The 13,348-nt window shown below is 44.0% G+C and overlaps 2 protein-coding genes across 4 annotated transcripts; both read right to left on the reverse strand.

Annotated features, from left to right (window-relative positions):
• Nucleotides 1–25: 25 nt before the first annotated feature.
• On the reverse strand, nt 26–4,779 carry hsd3b1 (hydroxy-delta-5-steroid dehydrogenase, 3 beta- and steroid delta-isomerase 1). 3 transcript variants are annotated; one of them, XM_086090838.1, is made up of 5 exons: nt 4,670–4,779; nt 3,748–3,789; nt 3,460–3,621; nt 2,583–2,747; nt 26–1,724 (listed from the first exon to the last, which is right to left on the reverse strand). In XM_086090838.1, the coding sequence occupies exons 3-5, from the start codon at nt 3,611–3,613 to the stop codon at nt 916–918; spliced, it is 1,128 nt and encodes a 375-aa protein (XP_085946964.1). In that variant the 5' UTR covers nt 3,614–3,621; nt 3,748–3,789; nt 4,670–4,779; the 3' UTR covers nt 26–915. The 3 variants fall into 3 exon arrangements, with proteins under 3 accessions (XP_085946964.1, XP_085946965.1, XP_085946963.1); XM_086090839.1 differs by having other exon boundaries at nt 3,748–3,786; nt 4,670–4,769; XM_086090837.1 differs by lacking the exons at nt 3,748–3,789; nt 4,670–4,779 and having other exon boundaries at nt 3,460–3,719.
• Nucleotides 4,780–4,870: 91 nt separating this feature from the next.
• On the reverse strand, nt 4,871–13,279 carry LOC147164962 (kelch-like protein 9). Its single transcript, XM_086091410.1, has 11 exons — nt 12,707–13,279; nt 12,255–12,308; nt 11,225–11,355; nt 10,884–11,083; nt 10,683–10,815; nt 10,425–10,621; nt 10,275–10,350; nt 8,938–9,507; nt 8,688–8,867; nt 8,022–8,135; nt 4,871–6,544 (listed from the first exon to the last, which is right to left on the reverse strand). Exons 2-11 carry the CDS (start codon nt 12,257–12,259, stop codon nt 6,048–6,050), a joined length of 2,103 nt encoding a protein of 700 aa, XP_085947536.1. The 5' UTR covers nt 12,260–12,308; nt 12,707–13,279; the 3' UTR covers nt 4,871–6,047.
• Between the last annotated feature and the right edge of the window lie 69 nt (nt 13,280–13,348).

Consider the following 13,348-nt stretch of genomic DNA (forward strand, 5'->3'; position numbering starts at 1 on the left):
GGGAAAAAACACAAGACGACCACAATTAAAGTTGAGTAGATACTCATTTTAATTAGTTGAAAATAAAAATTAGGAAGTAGTATGAGAGCTTCCGCTGAAAATACTCATTTTAACCATATTTCACAATAAAAACAAAAAAACAACACCAAGCCGCCCCTGAATTACAAGCTAAATTGCCAAATTGTACGGTGGCCAAGAAGCCTCAATGGAAGAACAAACATGAAGGTATTGCAAATTTGTATTTCACCAACTGTTGTATCAATAGTGCTTTGTTTTGATTTTGGGGGGTAATTTTGTACTCTTATATGCAAATGAATTCCTGTAAAATACTTAAATTCAGATTTGTCGTCGTTTTACAATTTCAAGCTACTTCTGGGTCGCCATCGTTTTGACAAAATTAGCACAGAATCACTGTCATATATTCGCAGGGGAGAGAGACCGGGTGGGCCCGCGAATAGCCAACATTTGCGTATAACTGACACCCATTGAAATACATTGGAAAAAAACGTTGGGAAAATGGGTGGGGGAAAAAATATTGACCAAAAACAGTCAATATACAAATCCATGGCTGACACCACATTTATTGTTACAAGTTAACTCTTTACGCTCCTTGTTAATGTTTTCAAACTTCAGCTTACTACCTTTTCTTGAAGTTTTAAGTGAGGCTAGCAAGGGAGTTGTACGTTTCTTCTTGATATGAACTCTCGTGTCCCTATTTTGTTGTTTAAAATCAGGCTACAAAGTTAGGGAGTTATGCGTCACTTTTTAAAAATGTTTTAACTCTTTGTGTTTTTCAATTCACTGTACTCTTTCTTTGAGGGGAATCAACTCCATTTACTCATCATGTTTTAAGTCAGGCTAACGAGGGAGTTGCGCTTTTCTTTCTTTGATGTCGAAACTCCCGCCACGGTGCTTTTACTTGGTCCATATTTTCTCTCGTTGTTCGGGCAGCTGCTGCGCCAGCCAGCGGGTGGTGTTGCTGCGCGCCTCCTGCCAGGTGTACTTGGGCGCGTAGCCCAGCTCGCGCTTGGCCTTGTCGTACGAGAAGCTGAAGGGCGTGTTGAGCATGGTCAGCAGCTGCCGGTTGATGGGCGGCACCACCCGCCGGAAGGGCCGCAGCATCAGGCACGCCATCTCCCACAGGAAGCAGACCACGTAGAACAGGCGCAGGGGCACCGGCATCTTGTCCTGGATGCCGAAGCCCAGCGGCGACATGACGGCGTAGTTGAAGTCCGAGTAGCTGACGTGCGGCGTGTCGTCCGACACGAAGTAGAACTTCCCGGCCACGCGCGCCCGCCGCTCGGGGTCACGGAGGCAGCGGGCGGCCTGGAGGTGGGCCGCCGCCACGTTGCCCACGTAGACCGGGTTGACTTTGGCGTCCCGCAGGGACATCCGGTAGAGGACGTCGCCGTTGCGCACGCCGTCCGCCATGTGGCTCAGCAGGAAGCGGCAGTCCTCGCCGTAGATGTACATGGGCCTCAGGGCGCAGGTGGCCAGGCGGCCGCCGTTGGGCAGGGGCTCGCCGTCGTAGCTCAGGGTGCGGTCCTCGGCCTCCTTTTTGGTCTTGCTGTAGGAGGACTTGAGGGAGGAGCGGTAGGCCATGTCTTCGTGGCCGTTCACCACCGGCTCGCCCTCCAGGTTGGGGCCCATCACCTCCACCGTGCTGGTGTAGATGAAGGACGCCACGTTCTCCTGGACGCACGCCTCCAGGAGGTTCTCGGTCCCTGGAACACCAACGGAGCTTTAACCGCGTGCCAGCTTTTGCGCAACAAAAGATGGATGCCCCAAATTTGGAGTCCCTGTTTTTTTTGTTACAACTGTTGGCTCTCGTAAGATGCAGCTTTTTGTGAGCAATTTTGTTGGACCAAAGTTTTGGATGCATGTCACACTTCATTTCAAAGGAACTGAGTCATTTAAAGCATAAAAGACTCTTTTTTCTCTCGGTTCTGCCGATCAAATTCCAAACTGTGCAACCTTTGTTTAGAAAAAGCTAGCACTTTTTTTTTTAGCTGTTCCACAAAAAGTATGATGATTCACATTTTAGGGTTTTGGGGCTTTTTGTGACACTTATTTTGAAAAGGTAAGCGTAAAAACAGACTATTATTTTGATAGGTCAGTACTTCCTGCTTTACCGTTGGCTTGTAGTACTCTCAGTTGCAATACAAATAATAATCATTTTGTGAAAAATTTGGACTAAAGTTTTTGGTGTACCACTTTTGTTCACAGAAAGAGAGCAGCAACTTTGGTCGAAATTGAATATTATTTTATTCACAAAAAGCTAAACAGTGTTGAACAACTTGCAATAGAAGCTTTTGGGGATTTTTTTTTAGCTCTTATTTTGAAAGGCTCAGACGACTGTAGAGGTGCAGACTGCTTTTATTTTGTTTGCTACTTCCTGTTTGTGTTCCATTGACGCGGCTTTGATTTGATTCTCAGCATCTATCGTGAACAGCTTTTTGTGAGTAATAATTTGGGTTTTGGTATGAATGCCGTGGTGCGTTCGAGTGCCCAAGTGTGGACAGGAAGGAAGGAGAGCGCTCGGTTAGCCCCAGCCTAGCATCAACCGTTGCTGGCGCACGCACCTTTGACGTTGACGCTGTATATCTCGCTGGCCTCCACAGCGTCGATGACGTCGATGATGGAAGCGACGTGGAAGATCAGCGTGGCCCCCCGACACGCTTTTCTCACAAAGTCGCCATTTCTGATGTCGCCCTCCAACGCGGTCAGCCGGACGTTGCCTCGGCTTTCTGAAACGCAGAAAATTCCGCCGAATATGAGAGGCAAGAAAGAGTCATCCAAATTCTAGACCAAGCAAAAAATCATTGGATCTTTGAGCTTTTGTCCCCTCAAACATATCCAATAACAATAATAAAAACGATTAGCTTTATCTGAGTTTTTTTTGTAGTCCAAAACATGTAATGTGTGTGTGGGGGGGGGGGGGGGGGGGGGGGCAATCTTTTTAAAACATTTCAAAATGTATCAAAACATACAGCAGCTTGTCATCTTTCCATGAAAATAAATTCAATCTTTATCATCTGAAACATACCTGTATTTTCTCCATCAGAATTTTAAGTTTCTTCGAAAAAAAAGTTTCCAATTTTGTATTCTTTGAAAAATCAAAATATATCAATAAATATATACATATATTTCTTTTTTTTTAATCGCAAATGTTAAATAGCAGAACCTTTTTTATTTAAATGAAATTATAAAAAATACAATAAATATTAATTTAATTAAACAAATGTTTTTATCTTATAAATTTTTTAATAGTTCTTTTTAATCTCTATTTTTATCTTAATATGACAATTTTTTATCTTAATTTTCTGTACAAAATATATTTTTATTTTCATATGAGAATATATATTTTTTATAATCTGTTTTCATTTTGTACACAAAAGCAAAAAAAAAACAGATACTCATGAGACATCAAACCGTGTGAAATCGGACCCTTTTTGCTACCTTCCAGACTTTCAAGCAGTTCCTGGTTGACGTTGATATCGATGAGTCGTATCTCACTGAGGTTTTTCTCCTGGTCCAAAAGCATCCTAATCAGCGTCTTTCCCAGGAAGCCGCACGCTCCCGTCACCGCGCACACGTCACCGTCTAGGGACATTGCAGATCCTCCACAGGTTTGACAAAAGAAAAGACAAGAAGAAGAAGCGGGACTTTGAGGGAAGATGAGCGTCACCAAGAAGAGCGGGACTGCTTTTTATAAGACAAATGTGGAGGATGGACAAGGATACTTACAGGAGGGGAGGGGCCGTGCTCAGTCTGGCTGCCAGGAATCTGCTGATAAAAAAGGAAAAAAAGAATTCATTGAAGATGCTTAAATGTGATACTTTTATAAACCCTAATCCTACTTTTAACCCTGGTTTGAGATCCTACTTCGAAACTGTCACCCTGGCTACAGTGGGCCTAAAACTTAATTTGAACTCCAACCTTTTCCTGAAAGTAAAATATGAAATCGCAAACCCCAAATCCTAGCCTTTGTTTTAAAATGAATTTTTTTAACTGTACTTTGAAACCCTAACTCTATTTTCAAATCCTACTTGGAAATGACATTTCAATTTGGGCCTTGATGGTGTTTTTTTCCCTTTAACTGGACAGCAATATTGACACACTCTCACCTTTTTTCTTTTTTAAATAAAAATAAAAGTAGAGACGTTAACTTGTGCGCGACTTTCTGTGTGCTGCTTTGTTTGGAGTCCTTGGCCCCGTCAGATGTCGGCGCTCTTATCAGCTGAAGGACGAACACATCTAATGAAATGTGTGTGTGTGTGTGTGTGTGTGTGTGTGTGTGTAAATGAAAGAAAATCCAGATTGGCTCATTTAAAAAATATATTAAAAGAGAAATACTTAAAAAATATCATTGCCTGGTACTAGTGATGCTAACATGTAGCCGCCTAGCATCAAGATGCAAGAGTAGGGAACACGTGACGAGACCAGGCAATTAGTTGTCTAATATGTTGATGTTAGCAATGCTAACTTGTAGCTACTAGCCACCTAGCACGGCGATGTAATGGTAGAGAAACTTCAAACGTAAACGTCAACACTGAGTGACTGATCGTCCTCGAGTTCCCCTCGCCAGCCTGTCTCCACAGCCAACGCAGCTGGAGATCGTTATCAGGCTTCATGCTGAGCTTGCTGATTAGCTGATAGTTTGAAATACCTGTGTTGCTTGTGGGAGTCATGGAAAACAGGTTGGAGAGGGGTACTCGAGGACCGCGGCTGTGAACCACTGAGCTAGCCAATCAGACAAGAAACAGACGTGACGAAAGCACACAAACGACAAAGAAGAAGGCAAATAAATGGATGCCGCACTCAGGATTTGTTCATTTTTAAAAACTTTATTTGCATCTCATATTGACAACATGGCCACTTGGACAGAACGGGAAGCTTGGTTTACGCTCATGATATTGGCTACTTTAAAAAAAAATAAAAAAAATAAAAATAAAATAAAATCAAATGACAAATCTCTTGATGTTGATGTTAGTAATACTAACATGTAGCCACCTAGCATTTAGACAATGATGCGAATGTGACGTTGACATGTCAGCTAACATCAAGAAACCAAGACTTAGGAATTGATACAAACACTGGTTTTGTGACCACAAGCTCGCAGAGGTCCAAACTCATGACGGGACCTGATGTTTGGGGCGTAACGAGCTTCAAATGAGCTACAGTGCCGCGCTTTGTCCATGTTGCGCAAATGACCTTCATTTTAGGAAATTACAAAAAGAGGGAAAATCGTCATGGTGCTCACATTCCCTCTGGCTTCTCGTTGGTTCTAACAGAACATTGTTTCATTTCTTTGGCTTTTTGGTGCATGACCACATAAAAATTGGGTTGGAAGTAGTGAATTTGAGGAAATCCGGACCCCAAAGCAAGACTCATTTAACAATATGGAATTTGGTATGCATGTCTATCATAAGTAGAGTCATGGTTGAAAAGAACCAGCAAGTCAGCCATTTTGGCTCAAATTGGCCATTTTTGGGTCATCTAGCAGGACGATTCCTCCTCGTAAAAATGTTTGGCTGTTTGAAAATGGAGCCCCTGAAGCCAAATTCATTTACCAACATGAAATTTGGAATGCATGTCTAACACGCGAAGACCAACAACAAAAAAAACCTCAAGAAACCATGCCTGAAGGCACAGGAAGTCAGCCATTTTGGTTCAAAAATGGCAATTTTAGGGTAATCTAGAAGGTATGTTCTTCCTAGCAGTTTTGTTGAAGATTCAACCACAAAGTTAATTTGACTTATTTGGTAGGCAAGTCTGTCACAAGTCGACCCACTGCCATTTTGGTTCCAAATCGCCATTCTAGGTTTCATTTCGACGTCGGTCTCTCCTGGTGAAAATGTACATTTGGTAGTTTTTTTTAAAATTTAGCCACACTATGTCACTCAGCCACACAAAATGTGATCACCATGTCTCTCACAAGTAGACCCATAAAAAAGTCTTAAGAAGAGGAGCTGCCATTTTGTTTTGATGTGACCATTTCCAAAGAAAAAGATGTCCTGGAGATTTTGCCTGACTGCGAGCAAATGTCAGTCTTCGCCTTTGGGCAAGGGTACCTCCTGGATCTGAGCCTCGTCCACCGACCCCTCGGGCAGATGAACAGTCATGGTGCAGGCCCGAATCCCGCCCAGAGGCTCTAAAATGTTAAACACACGGTCCCACACGTCCCTGTCTGGGTCGTAGCGCTGCACGATGTCCACCATGCAGCGGCTGTTCCACGAGTACCCGCCCACCACGTAGATCCGACCCTGGAGGACGGTGACGCCCACGTCGCTCTGACCCCGCGGCATGGGCGCCACCACCGTCCACTGGTCGTGCGCGGGGCTGTAGTACTCGCATCCCAGCACGTCGTCGTAGTCGCTGCTGCCCCGGAAGTGGTTGCCGCCCATGACGAAGAGGCGCTCCCCCACGGTGCACATGCAGTGTAGGCCGCGCAGCTCCGTCATGTCGGCACGCCGCGTCCACGCGTCCGCCGCTGGGTCGTAGCACCACAGCTCCTTCTGGAAGGTGTCGTGGGTGATGCCGCCTTGGTGATATGATAGGAAAGCGGGATTCAGCCAACTGGACCAAGGCATAAGATAACTAGAGCGCCTGCTTTGGGCCCCCGTGAACACTAGGTGGCACCCAAGAGCACCAAAACGTTGACTACTCTATAGAGGAAGAATTGCGTAATACAAAAAAATAACATTTACATGATACTTTTTTTAATACATTGTAAATTTGAACGCAAAAAAATGCAAGACATTCTACTCGATCCGCAACTACAGTATGTTGAGAATGATTACTTCTTTACTTCTGCTTATTTGCGGAAGTAAAATCTTTTTGTGGACCACACAGGTATATGGACTGGACAGAGTGTGAGAACTTTCTGTCATCATCTGTGTTCATTGCTATCGTGAGCAGACACCTGTTTCCTGTGGTGGGCCGAGGCTGTGAGCGTCTACATTGACAAGCTGCCGCTGTGACAGGAAGCGGTTGGGGAGAAAAAGTCAAGTCGAGCACTCTTATGCCACAAAAAAAGAAAGTTACATGCTAATGCTGAACAAATTGTATTTTTAAAATTCAATAATATACCATATACTGTGTTTATATTTTTTTTAAAAATGTTTATTCATTCAAACAAATTGTTTGTTTTAAATTAAAACATAACACACTGAATATGTTATATTAAAAAATAATGTATTCGTACAAACAAAAATTATTAGTATTTTTCAAATGTCGAATTCTCAGCTCTAAAGTAGGTCAACGAGATCCGCCACACAACAGGAGGGTTTTATAGAAAACCACTTCAACGAACTTTATTCTTTTTTTTTCTTTTTTTTTAACGCTTGCTCGTTCTGCTTTGATTCAGCTGCCCAACCTCCCACACTCAGCCTTGAATGTCCCGCTTGTGTTTATTTGGAGACAAGAAGGCCTTCTCTGTGAGGACGAGAAGTCAAGGCCGCCGCAATGTCTCTGATCAACAGTTACAGTCACTTTAGTGGAGGTTCCCTTTTTTAATGTCTAATGTTTTATATTATGTCTGCAGGGTTTGGAAGACACCAAAAATGTGCGGGGGGTGGGGGGGGGTCATTCTTGCTAAGGATATAATGCAAAAAATAAATAAATAAAGTAGAGGCTCAGCTAACGTAGCATACAATCATTGAGAAACAAACAAAAAAAACAAAAGGCCTTTTTTGTGAGTGTTTTTGACAAATTCAACCAACTTTATGGATTGCCAGAAATAGCCTGCCATTGCAATAATCACATTGTTCAATATATCACTGAAATCAACGGAACAATGAATGTGGAACAAGGACACGAGAATCTTTTTATGAGCTGCGCAGTGATTGGCCGAGCTGCATTTGATGGTATGGCTTTTTCGTTTGTTTTGGATGCAAATGCGATTGTTGCTGAGCGCCCACCTTGACACCACATTTGACTCATTTCCTTCCTGATCTTTGCTGCCAATTATATTTTTGTGTTGTCGCGATGCTACATTTTTAACGTTTCATTGGTGTTACCTGAGATGTACATCATGTCGCCATGGACCGTCCCGGCGTGCCCATAGTGAGACTCGGCCATGCTGCTCACAAAGGCCCACTCGTTTGTCTTCAGGTTGTAGCACTCCACCGAGTCTGCGCAGAAAATAGTTGGCCGTCAAGTTGGCGTTGACGACTTTCTGTAGTTTAACTCATTCAAACCCAAAAACGTGTAAATATGTTTTTTAATACTTTGTCCTTCACCCCAAATATGTATTTATTAGTTTTTTATTTATTTGTTTTTTTTATGCTAGAGCAAACAGAAGGCTTTGATGCAGCTTCTAACATGAAGTGGTGGCTTAAGGCAATGGTAGTTATTTCAAAGAACGACCAGCAGGTGGCAGCAAAGTATAAGAAATCAACTAGGGCTAGGTTGCAACAAGCTCTTTTTGCCCGTGTTTTCACCAGGAATGTGAATAATGATGAAACTTAGCTATATTCTAATGCTAATTGGTGCAAAACGGAAACATGCTTTTATAGCAATAGAACACGATATTCTGCGAGCCTTGCAAAAATCGGTCAAAATCCAATAAAACAGCCGGGAGTGAAGGGGGCTGCTTCAGTGAAAACGGCCGGGAGTGAATGAGTTCAGATTGGACGACAAAGCGCAACTTCAGAACAACCCTGGGGAAAAAATAATTCGCTCACCAATCTCTCCCACTGCATTCCTGCCACCAATGGCGTATAGTTTTCCCTTGAGAGCGCTAAGGTGGAAGAAGGTTCTCTTCTCTTTGAGTGAAGCGATCTGAAGCCACACGTTGAAGCGCGGGTCGTAGCGGTAGGCGCTATCGATGGCCGTCTTGCCCTTGGTGTCGTAAGTACTCTGACCTGAGAAGAACAGCGTGACGTCACAAAAAGTCTTCAATTTTGTTGAAACTTGATGTTTTGGCGCCCTCACCTCCGACGATGAAGAGGAAGCCGCCCAGTAGGGCCACGCCGTGCTGGTAGCAAGGCACCTCCATGGGCTTGAGGGCTCTCCAGTGACCCGTCTTGTCGTCGTACATTCTCAGCTCACGACTCACCACCAGCTGCTGCCGCATGACGCCGCCCAGCGCCACGATGTGGGTGGCGTCCGAGCGGATCCGCGTGCGCTCGCTTTGGAGGGTCGGCTGCATGAAGGGCATCATCTGATAGTTGCTGGCCTCCAGCAGGAGGTTGACGCAGGAGGTCTCGGAACGCATCAGGGAGTCGCCGCCCTCCCCGTCCTGGTCGTCTTCTTCATGGGAGATCTGGATCAGGTCGGAGGGGCTCATCAGAGGGAAGCGGATGTGACGCATCAAGGCGTAGACGCAATGGCGGCGCTCCGCGGGGTCGTGAGTCAGCCAGCCTTTGGCCATGTGGTAGAGCTCCATTTCGGATAAGCCCTTGAGAGAGTTGCTGGCCAGGACTCCTGTGATGGTTTTCTCGGAGAGTTGCAGGTAGCGACCGCATTGCATCAGGGCGGACAGGTTGAGGCTCACAAACTCAGCTACGGAAAAAAGACAAAAAGCGATGGTTAATAAACTTTCTTATGGGCTATAATTGGTCCGTCCATCGATTAATTTTCTGGCTTAGGGGTCAACAACGTTTACTGTCAAAAGAGCCATTTTAGGCCAAATTAGTAACAAAAATAAGGTCTGGAGCCGCAAAACGTTTGAACATTGTGATGAAGGAAACAGTGCGTTAGTCTTAGTCTTCCATTTTTGGATTGGATCATTTTTCATACATTTTTTGACTTTTCGGTCAAATTTCTGACATTTGTGGCAATTTTATGGACATACCGTATTTTTCTGCCTCTCCTTCCTTTTTTGGATATTTTATGGCTATCTTTAAAAAAAAAAAAAATCTGTCCTTTTTGCTGTCAATTATGTGACATTTTATGGTAAATTTTTGAATTTCTGCATTTTTTAAATTCAGTTCTCTGTCATTTCTGCTTTTCCTCTTCCTTTTTGGACATTATTAGGTATTTAAAAAAAATAACTTTTTCATCCACCTTATGCCTTTCTTTTTAACTTATATATATATATATATATTTTTTTTTTTAAATTATTACCATTTAAATAATATTTTAGGTTAAAAAAAAATTATATATATATTTTTAGACTTTTTTTTTTTGGAGCTCCAAAGGGAGCCACAGGAGAGTGATGAAAAAGGCAAATGTGGCTGCAGAGCCGCAAGTTGTTCCCTGTCCGAGTACATCACTGTAAAGAAAACGCACTTTAACCCAAATCCATGATACTTTATCTCCTTATTTACCAACGTTCCTATGCAAATCCTCCAGGAGTAAGTCAGAAGCGATGCTCTCCACCTCCACGCAATTATCAATCGTGATCTGAATCGTGAGGAGATGCAGCAGGTGAGCTGTTGATTCTGTAAAATAATTTGATGCAGTGGCCTGAAGCTCACCTCTCTGCTCAGAAGCTGGTTGCAGAAGTTGAGTACCGGCATGACCTGCAAGAAGTTGGCGGCCTCCAGGGTGTCCTGGAGGTTGCCCATTTCCAGGCTGACTTTGGACGTGTAGATGAAGTCTAAAATGCTCGTCAGGCCCAACTTGGTGACGCCATGTAGCTTGATCTCGCGCATATCCGTCTCGCGCATACCACCTCAAATAGTGTACAAATATGATTACTTTGCTTCTTATCAATTTCGCAGCAGACGACTCACCTGTGAACATGGCCTTGAAGTAGTCACTGGATGACGCCATGATGACTCTGTGCACAGGAAAAGTCTCCTGACTGTCTCCGGGAACCAGCACCACATCGCACAGAATGTCACTCGCCCGGAAAGCATTCAAACCCTGTAAAATAAAAACCAGACAATGATAGATGACCAGCCTAGACTCTAGACTAGAGTCTTGGGTTGTACCTGTAATACAGCTGAGCCGTGTTCAGTACTACTGAACACCTTGGAAAGAGGACGAGGGGGCAGTTTGGGCTTGGTAGCTTTGTCGGGCCGTTTGGGAGGCATTGTCTGGGCCGGGGGAAGGGGAGCCGGAGCTGGGCACGGAACTTGAGGTGGAACTGGTGCTGGAGGTGGGACAGGGTCTGGCAGAGGAACCCTGTCATCTAATACAACAGACAACAACGTCATTCAGGCAGCAGACCTTCTAATTCTGGGACGGAAGGTGAAAAAAAAAAAAAAGTAAAAATCTCTCAATTTTATTTGAAACTTTTTATTGAGAGTTTTTCCAAGTCCATTCCGGTCACCTTGCTGAGGCGGTTGCTCCGGGAGCGGCGCAGGAGATCTGTCGGGCTGACTTGCTGGCCTGGACTGACGCCTACCGCTCAAACGGGCAAAGCGGCGGCTCAGCCTCCCTTGTCCGCTGTCGTCTCCGACGCTGCGGTGGCAAAGACACTGGTTGGCCACTGGGGCAAATTGGCAATACCCTCAAATGTTCTAGTTCTTTTTTTCTTCTTTTTAAACTGTGAGAGCGAAGGAGAGGAGGAAGCACCAAGGAACGGGCGGCACCCTAGAACCCCAGGCCCGGCAGGGAAAGGTCCCGGTCGTCACGTCAGCGTGCCTAGTGAGAACTAACCCTGTTACTGAGTTTGTCACACTCTGCCCCTACACCGTGAATGTGACCCCACCCAGTGTATATACAAATGTGTGTCGTGCATTAAAATTTAGAGCAGGTGCGATAGAGTAGAATGAAATAATATATATATATATATATATAAAAGTGAATGTGTGGGTGGTGCATTAAAAAAAAAAGTTATAGTTCTTTTACATTCTAAGGGCAATTGGAAATGACCCTAAAAGGGGCAGCATCAAGACAAAATTTCTGGCTCTTTTCACTCCTGACATTTTTTTATTTTTTTTTGGAGAGTCTACGTGGCAAATAAATTTGATCTGACATTTGGTCTGGTTCTGAGGTTGTGGTATTTGAGTTTTGTGTTCTACTTTTGTCATTTCAAATTTCCCTGCCATAGTCTGACCACATGCAATGCGAAGGTTTCGCGATTAAGGGTCATCCATCCGTAGTTCAAATTTGGTGACAGTCAGACAAAATCTCGAGGACAAGTCCATCTTTGAAGGGAGACTGCCAAAAAGACTAAAATGACTGTTTCAGACCAAAACTTTATTATCATATCGTATGTAAGAAACACTGCGATTGGCTGGCAACTAGTTCAGGGTGTACCTCGCCTACTGCCCGAAGCCAGCTGAGATAGGCTCCAGCAACCCTCGTGAGGAAAAGCGGTTAAGAAACTGGCTGGATGGATGTAAGAAACACCTTACCCCATGTTGTTGGCGTAGTGAGCTCGAGGACTGTTACTGCACTGGTGAGACTTCCTAAATGGACGCAATCAAGAACAGTGTTTAATTCTGTTTGTGAGCATGCAAGATTCTCTTTTCACCTTCGTTAACATGCATGAAAAAGACAACAGGATATTTGATATGGACTTTTATCGGGAGGAAAAAAAATTGCCACTAACATCACTTTCACTGGCATAAATTTGAGTGCACAAGTCTACTAGAACGTTTCAAGGACCCATACAACTTTTCACCTGTATTGCATCCACCTGATGGAAAAAGCACTTAAAAACAGGTTCAATGCAAAACCTCATACTGTTAAAGTCGTGCTCCAAAATTGTGCAACTACGCTTCCTATTTCCAAACACACATTGTGACCGAGGAGGAAGCATCACTAAACATTTGATTTCATGACAACGACAATTTGTTCGGCTTACCTGGCCGAAATCCTCCTGAGCAGACTGAACCCCAGGCTTCCTCCCTCCAGCCTGACGCTGTGGAAAAAGCGCTGCGAGCAACAAAATGTCAGTCGCCCAGTGGCGAGGTCTCGTCAAGAGCTTTTCGGCGGATTTTCAACGTGGGCTCGGCTACAGTATACCCAAGTCACTTCCTGTGTAACTTCTCTTTTGAGCCACGCGCTGCGCTTCGACCGCATTTGCATTTTGTGAGCTGCCAATGACACGAATGAGATACAAGATTTGGTCATCCATTTTCTATTGCACTTATCCTCTTTTGGGTAAAATGGAGCAGATCCTAGCTGAGTGTTCACCCTGGACCGGTTACAAGTTAGTAATGAGGTTCATATAGACAAACAAGAGTTCTCTATGAAATTTGTACCGGTGGCCCAGTTGAGACAGCATCAGTGAACTTCAGGCCATCCGGCAGCTGTTAATGTAAGACTCGAACCCTGCTTATAAGATCTAGAAACTGGACAGACTTTTGGCGAGAGAAATGGGCCACACCCTTGACTGGTTGCCGGCCAATCACAGGGCACATCTAGACAAAAAAAAAAAAAATACCTTCATGTTTAAATTTATGGTCAATCTAAAAACTAAATAAAACTTCTTTTTTTTTTTGAC

The sequence above is a fragment of the Leptonotus elevatus genome, chromosome 12, assembly GCF_054856555.1.
Source record: "Leptonotus elevatus isolate MCC_2025b chromosome 12, RoL_Lele_1.0, whole genome shotgun sequence".
NCBI lineage: Eukaryota > Metazoa > Chordata > Actinopteri > Syngnathiformes > Syngnathidae > Leptonotus > Leptonotus elevatus.